The sequence below is a fragment of the Corvus hawaiiensis genome, chromosome 8 (assembly GCF_020740725.1).
Source record: "Corvus hawaiiensis isolate bCorHaw1 chromosome 8, bCorHaw1.pri.cur, whole genome shotgun sequence".
Taxonomy (NCBI): domain Eukaryota; kingdom Metazoa; phylum Chordata; class Aves; order Passeriformes; family Corvidae; genus Corvus; species Corvus hawaiiensis.
The window spans coordinates 31513140-31531765 of NC_063220.1; the positions used below are offsets into that span (position 1 = coordinate 31513140).

Here is an 18626-nt window from a genome sequence, read left to right on the forward strand (position 1 = left end):
GTCAAATGCATCAAACTGGGAGCAGTAACCAGGCTCATTACTATAACCGGGCTAATTACTATCCCCTTTTGGACACCTCACAAGCTGGCCACTGGCTCTGCCTAACATTTGATAATCAATCTACGTTTTTGAATAGTTTTAATAAATCAAAGTACACTTTTTGTGAACCTTTTCAAACTCACTCCAAAACCTGGAATTCTGCTCAACTGCCCAGCATTTATCATTATTAAATAAAACACATTTAAAAAAATCTTTTAAAACATCCATTACTTTGTGGTATTACTTGAACTATTAAAGGTAAGTTGTCATGAAATAATCACTCTACAGAAACGCCTTTCCCCTTCCCACCGCGCAAGTGCAGATTCCCGAGGGAAGGGGGTGAGTGGCAGCGCCGCGCCCGCAGTCCCGGCTGCGGCCCGCAGAGGGCAGCACGTGGCGGCCCTGGCAGCGCCGGCACCAGCGGGACACAACAAACCCACACCACCACGTCTGACAAAGTCATTTTAATGGAAAATGTAAAACCCCTTTCAACTTCAATGTACAAAGCATGTGTAACACTTGCACTTTTAACAAATTAAAGCAAGCCAATGTTTTAAAAAAATACATCATTGAATGTATATATGTATATATTTACATAGCATATTAAGTTTAATATTTAAGCTTTAAAAGTTCACATAAATTTTACCAAAATGAGACAATTTTTAAATAAATTACACCTTTGAAAACGTTTAATTGTACACTGAATAGCTTCAATAAAATACTGAAGTGTCTGTATTTAATATCTACTTTATATACTTTATATTTTACAAAGTTTACAATTATTTGGCAGTAATTTTCAGATTATGACATGACTGCTGTGCGGACTCAGCAAGATCCCAAATGCAGGCAATAGCTGGTGTTTGTGTCCTACTCTCACAGTAACTGTCTCAATGTAGTGAAAAATATCTGAATTATTTTAGCAAACTGTACAAGTCACATTTACATTTGATCAACAATATAGCATAGAATTTTGTCGTTTTTTCCAAAAATAAATACATCATCTTAAATCTTTGACATTTCACAAACTTCATGTACATTATAATACAGACAGCAGAACACTGCTCAACTGTTTGCAAGTGGAACATGGAATCACAGTGGCTGTGATATGAAGCTCTACCGTTGCAGTGTCATTAACAAGTAAATACGATGACTGTGTTTTCTTGGCACTGATGGTTTGTGAAGCTTAAATAAGTGTGCATACCATTCATAAATCAGGGGAAATAACCTCTGGGTGATGCTACCTCCAAAAAGCAGAGCATGCTCAGTTCTCATCCATATCTTCCATTTCACCTTCGTGAATCTTCAAAGCTCTCACCATTTCTTTAACTGCGTGATACAAGATATTTTTAACCTGCAAGAACATTGGACAGATTTTAGTAAGGCCTATGACTGAGGAACTCTGCAAAGTTCAGGACTAAGCCCTAAGTACCACGGATGGAAAAAAAAGAAAGGCTTCATCACACCCGTGCAAAAGGGATCAGCTTTTTACACATTTTAAAATGTAATGTGAAATAAAACCAGCAGCTCAAGGGAGAGTCATTTACAGCCCTGGCATTCATGCTGCTGCTCATTGTTATTCTGTGTGAACAGCAGCAAGGAAGTAGCTCCACACGCTGCTTGGCATTTCAATGAGCCCGAGCATGCCCTGCCTTCCCAGCTGCTTCCAGAGCAGCATTCATTTCCTACCTGCAGTTTATCATCGTAATTGATTTCTTCCTTTGACAGCCTCAGCTCCTGCGTTAAGTGAAATGACTGTACAAGATGTTCTGGAGACACAAAGTCTTCAGTTACTTGAACGCAGCTGTGAAAATTTTGGACCTATCCAAAATAACAAGAAGAGACTGATAATTAGTATTTGGGGTTATTCTTCGGCAGAGGTACCTGAGAAGAGAGTGGGTCTTGAGATCCCTTAACCACAGCCTTATCAGACTAAAGGGCATCTTTACAGGTAGAGAGCAATTAAGTGTGTTTGACTTATCCAAGTTGGCTTCTGGCAAAAGGCACACGTTGAACACTGCCCAGCTGCCTGTTGGCGGCGCTTCCCGCAGTCGGCTCCGGCATTAATTCCACACTGTTGTTCCTCCCCTGCCCAGCTGCACAGGCGCTGCTGCTGCCACAGCCTCCCCAGCACCGCGCAGGCACTGGAGCTGCCAACCCACCCGGGAGCAGCCCTGCCCCGTAGGACCCAGCTTCTCTGGCCACGCACACACAGGTGGAAGCTGGCACATTCATGGAAAAGGAACTGCCAGTGGAAATACTTGGAAGAAACAATCATGAACAAAGAAAGGGGGAGGCTGAGAAGAAGGGGGAAAAAGCAGTTTCTTCTTTCTCTAAACATTTCTTCTTACTGGCATGCGATAACTACTGAGGAACAGACAACATCTCCTGCCACCCAGGTCATACCTGGAGGACAGGGGAAAGGAAAAATGCTTCCTGCTTGTGACCCAACCGACTCCTGCTTGTTCCCTTCAGAAACATTTGTGTTTTCACCCCTGAACCCTTACAATTACACTGTAATTTGTAATTCAGCAGGTCAAAAACCTCTTTTCCCCAAACTCCAACAGCTCCTCACAGAAGTCGTGTAACATCAATTCGAATTCCCAAAGCCTGGGGGTGGCAAGGCAGAGCCTCAGCCATCCCAGCAAACACCCCATCCCACCCTGCTCTAGACAGAGATCTCCATGTTTTAAAGTCAAACTTAGCCAAATCTGGAGTTTTTAAATGCATACTCTAAAATTTCCATTATGGTACCTGACATTCACATAAACCACTGGTGTCTACACAGTTGAGGGCACGGGACTTCTTTTAAAAATTACTTTCTTCTTCAAAACCCTTGCCCAAGTCTGATTTTACACAGCAGTTCCCCCCCCTACAGCTGAAATCCCAGTGGGTAACTCCCAGCTCAGCATTTGTGTTGCACATGGGGTTTTTTCAGGCTCAACATCATCAAGGACAAAGTTGTGCTGGTCCCTCCTGAGAATCAATCAGAACAGAAGTAATTCTGGAGACAAGGAGGGTTTGTTGATGCCACACAATGTGCAAACAGCAGAAAGCCAGGGGCAAGGCAGCAGCTGCAGAAGTGCTACCATGAGGCTCCCACCAGCACAAAGGGAATTTCCTAGAGCTTGGGCTGAAGTGCCTCTGCATTGTGCAGCCAGCAGCTCCAGCCCCCTCCCCTCCCTCACAGGCTTCTCAATTCTTTCAAGTCTCTACCTGCCCTTGGTTTCCTTGCCAGCCTATGCAAATCCCACACCACTCATTCACTTTCTTCTCATTAAGACAAGGTTTTACTGACTCCGTATCATTTGTTTCCCTCAGACCTTTCATTCTGCTGTGCCTTCAGCTTTCTTCCCTCCCTTCCAGGGCCTGTTCTTATCCGTGTGAAAGTTTGTGGGGACAGATTTTACCCGGCTGGTCTGATACTTAACATGGGAATGCCCCACTGACAGCACCCAGGCAGTTCTATTTATAATATTTATAATACAAGCTGATGCAGTGACACACACACATAGAAACGTTTAGCAACGATTCCCCTGAGGTTTGTGGGGCGAGGAGTGCAGCACTCCCACGCCTGTGCCACTTCCAGCTGAACTGAGAACAGCTTCACACCCAGCCCACACACAGCAGAGGTTTTCCAGCAGGGCCCGGGAGGCGGCTGCAGCACTGGAAAAGCCTCAGACCTGGGCCAGGACAGGGAAAGGTGAGTGGGCAGGGAGGAAGGGGCCACCCACCCATCCTGAGGGCTGCAGGATCAGCCACTTCCTGCAAGGCTGAGCTCGAGAGCTCTGCATATGCAACGCCCAGACCTTTATCCTACATCCTTATCGGAACATCGCCAGGATGTCGCATTGCCTCCAAGCATGTTATTTTACAATATATGATCCTGCTGTTAAATCAAGGTAATACCACTATAAAAAACAACATTATAATAACTTGTTCCACTGTGAACAAGTTTTGCAGGGAGCCTGAACACCACATTTCAATCACTGACTCCAGTATTTCTAGCTGTTTATTCTTAGTGAAAATATTTTACCAATTTGGAGCTACAAAGTTAAAACCAGGGAGGCCATCCCTACAGATGTCTGTGATACAGCATGACCCACAGTGGAGCAGCACAAAGAGTGAATCTTTCAAAAGAACAGTACAACACCCTTTTTTAGCTGGGGAAGTTCCAAGGAGAGCTCAGGGCTCCCTGTCACAGATGCCACGGAGGGAACAAGGCCCAGCCACTAGCAAGGCAGGGAGACTGCTGAGCTCCCAAGCTGTACAAGCCAAGGAGGAGATGCCCCTCACAGAGCATTCAGGGAAGCATCTGCAGAGGTGACCGGTCCAATGCTGTATCTATTTCTGGATTCTCCTCCCGAGGGAGCAATTCCCTCCACAAGAGGAACTGACAAGGCTGCCCTGCCCGTCACAGCTCACAGGAGAGGCTCTCCCTCCCATCCCACCTGGGAACAGTCTGACTTTGCCTGCTGCATCCAAGAAGGATGTGACTGCTGTCTGAAAATACACAGGGAGGGGGAGAAACCTGGGAAGCAAGAGGAGTGCTTTATGCTACCATTAAATGTTAAGATTAAGTTACTTTAAAAGCCAGACATGAATCCATAGAACCAGGCACGGGTGGAAAAACAATACACAGAAGAAATACGCACAACCTCCTCCACGTTAGGGCAGTAAATTCTAGACCAGCACATCGGAAGCAGCAGTGTGCCAACAATCCTAACTGGCTCCAGACTGGAAGTGTCAGAACTACACTTAGGCAATGACCACAGGCAGCCAGGCTCCCTAAATCCAGCACTCAGTCTGATTTCCTCTGCTCCACAACATTAATCATGAGCAAATAAAAATGTTAATTTACCACCTAATTTAGTATCAACTCTCACCCAGCTTTAACAATAAAAGATTGATGATGTGCACATAAATCTGAAACACTTAATGTGTAAACTTTAACGTGGTATGTATTCTTGTGCAGACTTATTTTTCAGTTTTTAAATGTGCTTTGTATCTCTGAAGTATTGGTGCTGATCCCTAAGGTCAGTATTTATGCATCTCTACAGAGAGAGCACTATGCACATACATGAAAGAACACGATGCTTTTATTTCCTCCTACGTGGCAGATTCACAGGAACTTCTTACTGAAGATGAAAAGGTTCTCAGCTTCACCCACTAAGGTTTAAAAACACCATGTTATTAACTCCTTGGTGCCAGAAGCTAGAACATTACCACTTCAAACACAATCTGCAGTTTAAAGCCAAGGAGATAAAGATAAGAGTGGTCTTATTTTTGGTCCTTAAACATATGAACTGCAGGGAAGCCTGGAACAGTCCCACTAGTTCATGTTTTATATTCTGTATGCCTTTTTATAATGGCATATGCTGTACAGAACGAATTTCCCAGTACGTTTGTTATTTCCCCTGGGTTCCCCTTCCACTCTTCTATCTGGGATGTATCTCCCTTGTTTCAAGGGATCAGAGTAAGGCTGCTGGAGGATGCAATACATGACTCTGGGAGTGCCAACTGCTTTAGCCTAACAGAAGCCAAGAACAGCAGCAATGTCAGATGTTCCTCCATATCTGTGAAACAACATCAAGTCCTGAGTCATAGAACAAGGGAAGCCAACCTATCCACCCCCCCCCCCCCCCCCCTCCCCAGATTTGGGTCACCCAGGTCTGTTTGGGGCTGTCTGGGTTTTTTCTTTCCTGTGCCAGAAAACAAATCCACACAGACTATCCAGAGCTATATACCATCATGTCAAACCCACTCAGAAACTCAGTGGGATGAGGAGGAGCCTAGTCTGGGTAAGGTACTGGTGGCTTTCAATACCCCAGCAACAGACACACTCAGAGACAGAACCCCTGTCATCACTACAACCCAGTCAGTTTTTCACAGAGGAAACCCCACTGCCCTGGCCACAGGGACATGGTGAGCCATTTTCACAGCTGGAAGCTGATCTGCAGATTGGAAACCAAATAGCACCTTCTTCAGAAAGGCTTGGCCTTGCTTGAACCCACGGGGAGATCAGTGATAGATTTTCAACAGCACGATTGTTTACAACCAACTGCAGGGTGGGGATGCTCCTCAGTCCTTGATAGTCAGCAACCTCATTAGTGGTGCTTGACAGCTGCCAAGACAGCAGACCAGCAGGCTCCCTTTCCTGCTGAAGCAGGAAAAGGTTAATGGAGTGAAGAAAGGAAGAAATCTAGAATGACCTAAAAATCTCATCTTAACAATTGAGCTTTTTTCCTGTTTTCACCAAGGAGCAGCACTTTACAGACTGTGAGGAAAAAAAAAAAGGCCTAAAGGCAGCAACAAACCCTTTGTGCCAGGGGGCAACTGACGCTGACTGACACAAATTCATCCTGTTTCTCCAGAACTGCCCCACTGGCAGTACTCTTCTTACCCAACTATGGATTACATCAGCTCAGCTGCTGCGAAGGTGGTATCACTCTTTCTCACAATAAGGAAAGCTGCTGAAGAGACAGTGATGACTCCTGGTGACTGATGTACCTTGTGTGTTAAAAGGAACTTAAGTGCGGCATGGGAAAACAACCAAATACCTGTTACAGGAACACCAGAATACCCACTGCCAATTCTCCTATGGCTGAAGACTTAAAAACAATGACACCTGACATCCAGGTGTGTTTACCTGCTCAGGTTGCTCTCCCTGCCCCTCCTCCATTAGATTAACTTCTGGCTTAGAAGACAAAAATTACTAACCTGACTCTGCCATAACTAGACTCAGTTTGTTTAGAAATTTCCTACAAAAATGAAAAGTGGAGAACAATGCTTAATAATCGTCTGTTCATTTGTAATTGTAAAGCAAAAAAGGAACTAATACTTAAGGCATTCAATTTGCTGTACATTAGTCAGCTACACCAGCAGATGTACCTTATTTTACATTCCTACATGCTAATAGCTACTAAGAAAAAAAATGTAATTGAGAACAGATATATCCATATCTTTGGAAAAAAGTTATTTTACAGCAATTGTGCTATTTAATCCTGTGTCTTTAAACTAAGGTTCATTACCTGATGAAGTGCTCCTGCTGGTAGAATAATAGCATCACCAAGGAACTGAATAACTGTGCAGGTTTTTACTCCATATTCTTCAAAAAGTCTTTGGCGAAGTTTTTTGTTCACATACCAACTCTGATCACGGATTGGATCATGCTCTGGTAAAACTTCTAGGCCTTGCTCCTTTGCTATCTGCAAGTACAGAAAAGATCCCAGGTCATTTCCAAAAGAACTGAACCTTTTGCTGATAAATTTTAGGTATACCCACCTTGGCAAGCAATGTCACTCAGTTCTCAATACCCGAACAAGAACTCTAGCTAGGGATTCAGAACAACCTCAAAGGATCTGGGAAGTCTCACTGAACTGAAGACATTTGCAGCACACCCACTCCAAAATGCAGAGCTTTAAAGAACTCAGCACAATAATCTAGTAATAAGCAACATGCTCTCTGTGTGACTTCTTTAATCCAGAAAATAAAATCTGAGCTCAGGAGTTGCTATGCTGCCAATTGCCCAGGCTTACAACCTTCAGTTTTGACACAGACATGCAACATCACTACCTTAGGTCAGGAAAATGCCACAGATAAAGCCAAGGGTTGTACAGTCCTGGGAAACCTGCTCCAGGTGACTCTGCTTGAGCACAGGGCTGGACAGAGGGACCTCAAGGGGCCCCTTCCAACCTCAACCATGCTGGGATAAGAAGCTGCTTTCCTACCACCCTATGAACATATTCGGAAAAAATAATGAACACATAAAAATACTTCCTGACATCAGTAAATGGAATTCCACAACCATTTCTCATCAAGTGAGCCACAGGGGAACATATATTACTCTAATCAACTGCTACTAAATCAATCCTAGTCACTAAAAAGAAAAAAGTGATTACACATAAAGAACACAGACCTAATCCACCTGTCATGAGTCAGGAAACAAATACCTCATTAAAAACATAGATTTATTTTTTTTTTACTTTTATTTATGAAATATATGTAATTATGTAATGCAGAGCTTGAAACTCTCCTTGAGTATTACCACTGTTCTAACAAGATACTGAGATTTTTTATCTTATCAGCAGAAGAACAGTCCCAATGCTTACCCATCAATTAATCTCCAATTCAGTATTTCCCAAATACCACTGCTCCTAAAATACCCAGTGGTACGCAATTCATTCGGGATAGCAGGGCAAACTGTGGTAGCAAATGACAAACTTCTTTACACAGCATCCTAAATGCTTCTGTTTTAAACCTGCTGCCCAAATAGTTTCACAGTTATCCACAACAGTTTCAGAAGTGCTCTGAGATAGGAAATGCTGAATACTCCCTTACGTCCACCTATTCCTTTGCATTCATGACTTCGTTCACAACTCTCTTTTTCAAACTGAAAAGCCACCATCTAATTTATGAGCATCTCCTTTTTGAATGAACAAAAAAGTCTTGCTGTATAATTCACAATCTCCTGGAATTAGCTTTGTTTTATTTACCAGTGCTCATTTTTCCCCACAGTTCAGCCTGTCAAGGAGCAAATGTTTGAGTCACTGGAGGACAGCTGCCCTGGTACAGAAACACTGCTTTATTGTCCAAGAGAATCGTCACTGCTGAACTTCTTAGGCTTTCCCTGCTCACAGAAGAGCCCCTGGCCTCAAGTTTGTCTACAGACCCCTTTGGTGCAGTCAGTGGAAACTCATCTGATCTCTCTCCACAGAAGAGGACAGTAAAGACTTCTCCTTGAGCAATCGTTTCAGTGATACTTTGGTATTTCTGTGTCAGCCATCAAGGCCACCTCTGAGAACATGAAAATGTGCTAAAGACAAGGCACAGGAAACTGCTTCCAAGATGGCTATCCCTGAATTTAATGCCATTGAAGGATATTCATCCTAGGTAACAACCTGAAAGATTCTGATGTGGCTCTAACTTCTTCATCACATGCTGCTGAAGGATGATGCTGAAGGAAGTCTGCTGCCCTTGCAGAGGTTACCCCACTGCTTCCACCTTCACCAAGAGCCCAGCCATGTTCCTTGAGCTGACTGATGTGACAGAGTCCTGGGAAAGATCGGTGGCCGCTGGGTGGTGAGGTCAGGGGATTTGGCATAGGACAATTCACCAAAAATTCAGCAGCAATAATACAATAATAATGGATCAGCGCCAGAAAAACCTCATCCGACAAATCTTTTGTGAGCAAGAGTAGATCTCCACGCCCTCCTGAGCCCTCTTAAAAATGAGTATGTGTGTTACATGTTTTATTTGCTGGTGGTGCAGCAGGTCAAGATAGTTTATTTTATGTGCTATAAAGGAAATAATTTTGCTTTCCTCCCTTCTCTAACATCGAGGTGGGGTTTGTGATTTTTGCCAGCCCCCTTTGATTTACCAGCTACTTAGGTTATATTTATAAATCATGTGTAATAAATCTAACCTTTTGCAGAAACTCTCTTATCTTGTCAGCATCTTTGCCAGCATAAATGTGCCATAAAGCACCAGGTAATTCACTTGAGTCTTTCAACCGCTTCCTTAAAAGGTCATCCAAATCTTCCTCCTCCAACTTCTTCAAAACTCCTAAGATTCAACAAAAATATTCTTTAAATGTGAGAAGGAGAAAAATTTTGAAACTAAATACCTTCTTTTCATATTTCTTGTGCAAGACTGAGCAGATAGAAGTTTGCTGAATACAACAGAAGCTACCAGGTGATCTTTCTGTTCAGTGTTTGTAACTCGTTACTAGAGCATGAATGCCACGGATACCTTAAAAATATTTAATTTTTAAATTTTTTCACATTTCCTGAATTTGACAGAACACAATCTCCTACCTGAAATAAACAAGCAGGGCTGGTACCAAAAAAATGGGAAGATGAAAAAGGTGTTTTCCTGCAGTCAGCACAAGCAGTGTTTAGCATGCTATTATTGCAGCCAGAGCTCTTCCAGGATGCTCAAGTTTGCTGCTATTAACTCAGTGCATACACAAGTGAAAACAAAGCAAATGAAAGGCAAACCTTACTGCAGCTCTATTAGTCACACCCAAAATCTACATGTGATGATTATGGAATAAGAGGACAAAAGAAAAAGGGGAAAGAAACAAAACTATTTCAGTGATTTAAACACTGTTTCACATAAGCAATAAACCGCCTAGAGATGACTAACATACACCAATTTAAGCTCTCCAGTGCTGAAAAATTACATTACAGCCCAAATTCAATAGAGTAAGCACAGTGCATCCAGAAGCAGCAGAATAAACAGACGGTTTGGCAAATACATCATCCTGACATAATTGTTAGAACGAGCACAGCTTCCAGAGGAAATCCTTCACCCTGCATTCCATTAGCTATGCCAGTCCCAGCACAGGAACACTGCATCAATTACACGTAATGGCAAAAAAAGTGGAAAGAGTCTGAAATATCATTTCATAATTCATGAACTGCAGTGTATTTTATATAGAACTAATGTGCGTGCAAAGCCTCGAAACAAAGAATCTCCCAGCTGTAAGCAAGTTCTTGTGGATCTCTTTCATCACCTTGCCAAGAACAGCATCAATTTTAGAAGGGGCAGAACATTCAGTCCATCCACACCTCTTACAGTGAGTGAGCTTCACGTTACCTGATTTGGAAAGTACTCCATTTCCTTTGGCTATGCCAACGTAAACAAGGATGTTCACGACATCAGAAACTTCGATATGGAGATTTGTGGTTCCTATGTCATGGTCTTTAGTAGCAGCCACACCTATGTTACAAGGTAACAGTTGTTTGCATTGCATATTAAAATCGGAACATGCAACAACGGGTAAGAAATTTCTGAAGCATACTTAGCATCACTGAGATACACAAATTAAAAACATGGTTTTGGTTCACCTGCTAAACAAGAAAACGTTACTTTTTAATAGAGTCCTTGAGATTCTCTCTTAGCCCAGGTACCTGTCCCTACACAGCATTTGTGTCAGAACAAAACATTTCAGCAGAACCATCGGAGACATTTCCTGACTGCTATGTTCCATTCCTCCTCAACCCTTCAGGCTGTTTAGGGCAGAATACAGGTACAATGAATACAAAAGGTTATCAAATCTGTCACTTTTGTATCTGTCTGTAAGCAGAGTTCTTAATCAAAATAACCCCCAAGCAAAGAGGAAAAATAATTTTAGTTTTAAGAAGTGAAAATGAACATTCTTAAGTCAAAGGACATTCTGGAACTCTGAGCCTTAGAGCAGTGTTACCTTGGAGTGGCATTAATGATGCAGTTCTCAGACCCATGCCATTATCACTATTGTTAATATGCTTCTTTCACAGGACATTTGGAGAACTTTTAAAATCAAAGCCATCGTGTCACAAATTAGCACTCATTTCTTGTTTCTATTACAACTATTTGTAAAACAGAATTGAACAAAATTCTTTGCAAAAGAAGGAACAGATGGAAAGTGTCTGAGGGAACCAACCTTTTCTAAACAGGTTTTTGAGTGTACAGCACACAAAATAAATTATGAGAAATATGAGGAGAATAATTTATGACCAGAATTATGAACACGATGATATTTCATGAGGTTTTGTGTCCCAGAGCATTACTAAAGACAAGTTCTAACACTGTAGAGAAGCAGCTAACCATTTATATGCTTCAGGAGAGTGTAATAGCATAAGAAAAGACAGAAAGAAATGGAGAAGCAGATAACCTCTCATGCCCCAGGAGCAGGTACTGTTAATACCCAAGTCAGTCAGTATTTCCCTGCATTCAGTGAGCAACTATCCTTCAAGAAAGCTCAGCTTTCTATCAAGCATTGTAATGTGTGATATTCTACAGGTGTATGGGAACAAGTAACTGCTGCACTTGTAGGGCAAACTCACCATATGCACTGCACAGTCTGGGTCCCAAATCTGGACGGACAAAAAATCCTGGCAGATGAGAAGCCAAGTTTAGTTTTCCTTCTGGACTACAATATTCAGGCAAGGGTAAACTTTTTAGTAAGTCATCATATCTGGAGGAGAAATGATGAATATAATTGAATTTGTGTCATTATGTAGAAAGAGAAAACAGAATAACATTAAGATTGACTTAAGAACATCTACTATTAAACTCAGAATACCTTGCTGGCATCATAGCCTTGAAATCTTCCCCAGAAGGCCAGTCTTTCAGTTTTAGTAGAGCTGTTTCTCCATTTTTTACTTTCTGCCGTTCTGTAAATAAATAGAAATAACTAAAAACTAATATACTGTAGGTGTTTTACTTTATTCAACTGATATATAAGAATTAACTCTAAACCTGCCAAGAATCAAAATTTCACGCGTAAAATAGGAGATGGTTGATTTCGAGACTCAAGAATGATACAAACCAAACTCAGCTAGTTAAGTAAGAAGGACATTTGCCTGGTTTCTCAGTAAGACCTAGCTAGTATAATAGTGCATCCTTAGTTTTGCAGACATGCAAAATTCAAGTGTCCACCATGTTCTCTGGAAACAGATTACCTAGAACTTTCTTTTTAAAGTTTCTTCAAAGACTCAAGATCCATAAAGATAATTTTTAACTGCCGTTTCTAACACTGATCATCTTCAGAATCAATACCATAATACATTTTAAGGAACATACTCGAAACATCTTCAAAACCATCCCAGAACTCCTTGACATTGGTGTTTGAAATGATACTGTCCTTGCAATTCAAGATATCAGCTTGCTGGTTTCCAAAATCCAGACTGATTGACTCAGCTTTCCACAGGCTGAAGTTCATTTTCTTATGCATACCAGACACCAAAACAGGCTGTAAAAAGTAAAATAAAATAATTTTTTAAAATCATTACTTATCCTTTCCCAAGTAAACACATTCTTTAACTGAACTGGAATACAAATGTGTCTGGAGCACACACAGAAGACCTTGGCCCTACTGAGCTGCTAACACTTCCTCCAGGAACACTCATATCCAAAGGTGTCAACTCTTTTTGGAAACTGAAACTTCAAAACAGAAATGTGTTACTTATTATTAGTGGTTAATTCAAGTTTAACTACACAAGCTTCATCTATGGGCTGTACCTGACAAGCTTTTTTTGCCCCCCAGTTTCAAACAGAGTTAGGCATTTCTGTCCTTTAACACACAATTCCCCAAGCTCATGCTGAGGTCACTTCACTGACCGACCTGCTCAATACCTACCCTTCCTTGCTTCCAGCACTCTTTGAAGAGCTTCCAATTGTTGCTGTTTTTATGGTCTCTGAGCCACAGAACGTGCTTATCACAGATCCATGAATACTGGATATCACTGTACCGTTTACTGCAGTCATCCTGAATACATTTTTTATCATCCTTTGGCTCATCTTTTATTTCAGATTTTACATTTATCTTTGGTGCTCTATTTGGTGGAATCTTGTTTTCTACTACTGAAGCAATTATGTCGTCAAGAATATTTGGCATAGTCCTTCCACTCTTGCCACTCTGTTAGAAAACAAATCTATGCTTAAAAAATGTAGAAGCAACTTAATGCAACTCCTTTTGAAACTGAGTAACATTTCTGATGTTTATCACTTAACACCATATATAAAATCAAATAAAATGTAAATGTGCGCATGTGCATATGAAGTTTTAACTATGAGTATTTAAAGCAATACACCTATCAGACTGCTCTAACTACAGCATGACAAAACAGATTGATAGAGACTTTCAAATCCTGAGAGAAAAACTGTGCATCTTGTAAACACTTACTGCTGCTCCTGTAGAGTAAACTGGAGCAAAAGCAATGCCAGCATCTGTAGAACCCAGACGCAGTTTGCCTGCTGTTGTAGTTAACAGATCTCGTAAGGTTGAGCCCTGCTCATTGTTCTGGGATGCAGGAGGGGAGCTTTTACAGTTTGGGGATTCCAAATTATCCTGGTCCTTCTCTTCCTTCGATTGTTTTCCAGACGGACATTCTTTGTTCTCTAAAATAAAAATAATCATTGCAAATTTACACTGTTGTTACCACAATGCACACACAGAACAGTACCAGTATCCTGCATTTCCTAGTGGTGGTAACAGACTGTGCAGCACTAGTGCTTTATTCACCTGGGAACACACCAGAGGATGAACTACATCCTTCAAAACACAGTCAAACACTATGACCAAGTAAAGGCCTTCCTCAGCATCTCAGACATGCAGCCGAGTGAGTCCCTGTCCCAAGTGAGAGATGCTGTAGCTGGAAATACTCCCACAGCACACACATATTCATTCCACTGGTGGATCTTCTGGTGACTGATTCTGATTCTGATGCCACCAGGGAAAGGCACTGCAGTTTGAAGGTTGGAACCCATAGAGAAAAGAACACAGTCTTTTCTTTTTGTGAACAGCAAATGGTGTTGTTTTTTTTTAATTAATTCAATTACATACCAGTAGTGCCCCCAAAGTAATGGACATGATATGAAGATTTCAAAGATATACCTTTCTTTTCTTCTCTGGCTTTTTGCTCTGCAAGATCAGCCAACCAATGCAGTGGGGACTGGGATTCAGGTGGTGTTAACTTGCTGTCTGTGCTCACATCACTCCTTGGACTTGTGTTACCATTTGTCTCGGACTTTTGAGGAATATTCTGCTGTTGAGACTCAGGCATGCACAGAGAAATTTTATTACTGTGGTTAAGGACATTCTGCAAAACCTGTAAAGAACAAATTTATTTTTAACTACATAGCTTCACTTTAATGTATTTCAAAGACATGGCCAGCATTTAACCACCACATATGCAAACTAAAATGCAACTGGTACTATTTAAATACAAAAATCCACCAGGATCAAAACACTTGAACAAGATGCAATATAAACACACATTTTAGACTCACCTGAGACACACCATTCATCGCAGGGAGCTTGGCAGCTTGTGTGCTCTGCTTTGTGGTGCACTGACAATGGGATTTCATTTCAAATTTTTCTCTAATGTTGTGCATAGCATCTAAAAGATCTGTCAAAACTAGAAGACAATTAAGAAGAAAAACATCAGTAGCTGTCAATCAATTCTGTGACCCTCTTTACAACACACACACACTGATGTTCTGAACTATTAAAAATGCTGAATTTACCATTTGAAACTACTCTAAGATGACTGCCCAGTTTATCTTTAAGCTTGTGCAGAGACACGTTCAATCAAGTAACAGCACACTCCTCTTCTGAATAAGGTAACTTTCACTCTGCATGCCCATTGCATGGTACACATTAGGCAAGCCATTAATTATTTGCTCCTCATTGTTCAATGGGTATTCACTGCTTCCTTTAATAAAACCATCAGCTACAAACTGAAGTGAGCCACGTCTTGACAAAAAAATTAGTATGTGACCATATAAATGAAGGCTGTTTGGTAATGGGTATGCACAGAAGAATAAAACTGAGGTTAAGTAGGCAGTCTTCACTGTGCTGTTTCCAGATGAGTGGTTCACTTTCACAATTTAAAATTAAAACCAGTTTCAGTCTAGAACCTGTTCTGGGGAATGTCACAATCTGAATTTGTTATGGAATCTACCCAACCTTCATTTCTACCTGAACTAACATGCAACAACCCATAGAATAATGGCTGGTTCTGTATTTTCAGATTAAAATAACCTGGGAATTCACTTAGTATGTTTAAGAGCACATCAGTTTTCTATTTTCTGGTCTGTATAGATGCTGGCAGAAATTCTGTGCTAACAACCACTACACCACACCTAACAGCACTGCTTCAGAGAACATACTTGGTTGTAAGCAGAATTCTGAATCTAGCTGGTTTTATGATTCCTGCTTAGTTTTTCAATTATCACGAGCTCCTTCACTGTATTTTGCTCAATCATCTGAACCAAAACCTTTCTTTTCTTTTTTTGGGTGTAGGACAGACAACAGCGAAAAACAAATCCCCAGTAATCTGTTGCCTCAGTGGTACTACTTAAAATTTTTATTTTAACAGCTAAGGTCATATTTATTAAGTACATTCTGATTGTTTTATTCTGCTCTGAAAAGGTACAAATCCATCACAAGAAAGACCCTCAATTTTTTCACTGCCTGTCCTCAAAACCCCTTTATGTATCTGTCAGCACACTCCTCTTACTCTCATTATCATCTGTGCTCAGTGCTGGTAACTGCCCAGAACCACTCACCTTCTTGCAATGATTTAACTCAATTCCCAGGTTTTTAAATGACAAGTTTCAAGAAACAACTCTAGCCCCTCTTCACAGAAGGACCTGGGAAAAAAATACCTTCTGCTTGTTCACATATGGTCTTACCAGAGCCTGGAATAATCTGTGTTGGCATCAGGTGCTTGTGATCATGAGGCTGTCCCTTCACACACTTCATCCAGGCATACAACTCCTTATCTGCAAAATAGCATTGCCAATGTTTTACTTCACTTATGTTGCACACAGACGGAGCTGAGGTCTTTCAGACTGGTTTTGGTTAGAAATATTTCTCTGCACAAACTTAAGTCTTCTGTCCAGGTATCCTGCGTGACAAGGACTTGACTTGCATACAACAGCTACTTTTCACAGTAAGGAAAAGAGAGTTTTAACAATACTGAAATCTGAAATAGCTGCATCTGTAACACAGGCCCTTGCCAATTACCTCCAAATTTCGAAGTATATTCCCTTTATCACATTTAGTGAGTTACCAATTTAACATAGGCTGAAATCCTTTACAGTTGCCATTAAGGCCATGAGCCTCCCTTGATGAATCCTGCCATGGAAAAGAGACACAATTAGGCCGTGATTGCATGGTTCATCTAATTTGACACAATCCATGCTCCAACTGCAAGTGTGTGGTTTCAACCAGAGCTGGTCAGACAAGCCAAAAAGACGAACTTCTAACCAAATCATCTGTCTGATTCAGCCTACCTACCTTGCCGCTACACCCATGTTACTGATGGCACAAAGGAGAGGGAAGTTGCATCACAGATTTACATCACATGAAAGCAACCATGAAACCCTAAGTCTGTATGTACTGGCTGAAAATCATTTGTGCCAGAAGAGAGGGCCTAACTGGTAGGAGAGAGAGGCTTTCTATGAAGATTAAGGAAGACTGTCCCAAAATCTGTGGTGTAAAGAAAAGACACAAGAAGAATGAGAGTAAAAAATGTCTGGCCAAGCAACTGGTCACCAACCTGCTATGTGATTTGGAGCAGAAAAGACAATTTCTCTCTCAATCCCTGGTCTTGTGTCCTATCCACTAAACTGCTAATTTTAAGACATCTTTCCAAGCCTTTTACCAGTTTGCTCAGCTCTGGCAATTTAAACTAAGGAACACACCAAGAGAAGCATTTAACACGCTTAAGGCATTTTTTCTACACTGCAGTAGGTGTACAATGTACCAAATGTTCTTTCAGATAAATACTGGATTTATAAACTATTTTGTAATTTTTGTAGCGCCTAAAATATCTAAATATCCAACTGGTCACGAACATAAATCAAGGTAACAAAACAGCATGTATCTACTTAATCTATTTTCTCACTGAAATGTCATAACATGGCATTCCACTTGATGGTGCCATGAACTGTCTGAAGATAACAATGATTGCATATTCATTCACTGATGTAGTAAAGTAATAAGAGAAGTCATTGATAAGTATCTGAATCTGGAATATTTAGAGCTCTAACATTCCTGCTGAAGCAGGGAAAAACCAGGGGATTCTCTATTACATTCAGCAACTGTAAAAACAACTACCAGTTCCAGGAAAAATGGTGTAATATAAAGTCCTATTATATAGATGGGTGGGTGGTTCTGAACATTTTTTAAGAAAGTGCCAAAGAAGCAACACAGTTCACATGAATCCCACAGCATCATGAGAAATTAAGCCGCAGCGAGGGAAGCTGTCGTACCTCTGCTTTCACACATAAAATTGCAATCAACAGAAAGGAGAAAGTCCTCCCTGTTAGAAAACTGAAGAGAAGCCTCCTTCTTTATACTGCTTTTTCAAACTTCTAAGACATTTTACTAAAACTTTCCTGGCTGGTTAACACACACTATAAAAAGCCTCTGACTGCATGTTCCCACCAGGGTAAATAATGTTCGGCATACATCCCAAGCCACGTCAGATGGATGCACACACGTGTGCGCACACAGACTTCAGCCAGTGAAGAGCTGCTGAAGCTGCTTCCAGCACTAAAGCACTAGCAACTGTTCTCAGAGCGGGAAAATACTGACATTAGCTCCCTAAAAACTTCAGTGTAGAAGGCTTGTCACCACAAGCCAGGGACAAAGCGGATGAGAGTCTCCATTTGGCAAAGCTTTGCCACCTAATAGTTAAACGTTCTTTTACTAACGATTCACATCTGGGACATTACGCGGCTATGACAAACATGGAACTGCTTTTCTAAACAGCATTATCCTGGAATCAGCTCCTGGCACAGCGTCTGACCGCAGAACTGTGCCAGGGCACAGTGCCTGCCTCCCAGGGAAGGCAATGCATTCCACCAAGCAGCCTGCACACCAGTGTCACAGCCAAGGGCTCAAAGCCCAAATCAATCCTCCAAGCCATTCCTCCTTTCAACTGCAACCCAGTTGGGTCACCCAGAAATCAGAGGTTTGCAAGTCAGTCCTGTTACACTTCCTACAGACTAAAGTAGACATTTCCATTAGAGCAGAGGATAAACCACGTGTATCTGTAGGCTTATGGACTGTGAAACTTCTACTAACATTC

The 18626-nt window shown here is 41.4% G+C and overlaps 1 protein-coding gene across 4 annotated transcripts in view; it reads right to left on the minus strand.

Annotated features, from left to right (window-relative positions):
* Positions 1-488: 488 nt before the first annotated feature.
* The window catches only part of JMJD1C (jumonji domain containing 1C), a 159104-nt gene continuing 140966 nt past the window's right edge, over positions 489-18626 (minus strand). For all 4 annotated transcript variants that reach the window (XM_048311822.1, XM_048311823.1, XM_048311825.1 and 1 more), the window contains 13 exons: positions 16222-16311; positions 14815-14942; positions 14420-14633; positions 13709-13923; positions 13163-13441; positions 12607-12775; positions 12107-12197; positions 11868-11998; positions 10636-10758; positions 9461-9600; positions 7068-7244; positions 1726-1857; positions 489-1390 (listed from right to left, as the gene is read on the minus strand). In XM_048311822.1, coding sequence (XP_048167779.1) covers positions 1301-1390; positions 1726-1857; positions 7068-7244; positions 9461-9600; positions 10636-10758; positions 11868-11998; positions 12107-12197; positions 12607-12775; positions 13163-13441; positions 13709-13923; positions 14420-14633; positions 14815-14942; positions 16222-16311 — 1979 coding nt within the window. In that variant the 3' untranslated portion in view covers positions 489-1300. The remainder of the gene's footprint in view (positions 1391-1725; positions 1858-7067; positions 7245-9460; positions 9601-10635; positions 10759-11867; positions 11999-12106; positions 12198-12606; positions 12776-13162; positions 13442-13708; positions 13924-14419; positions 14634-14814; positions 14943-16221; positions 16312-18626) is intronic.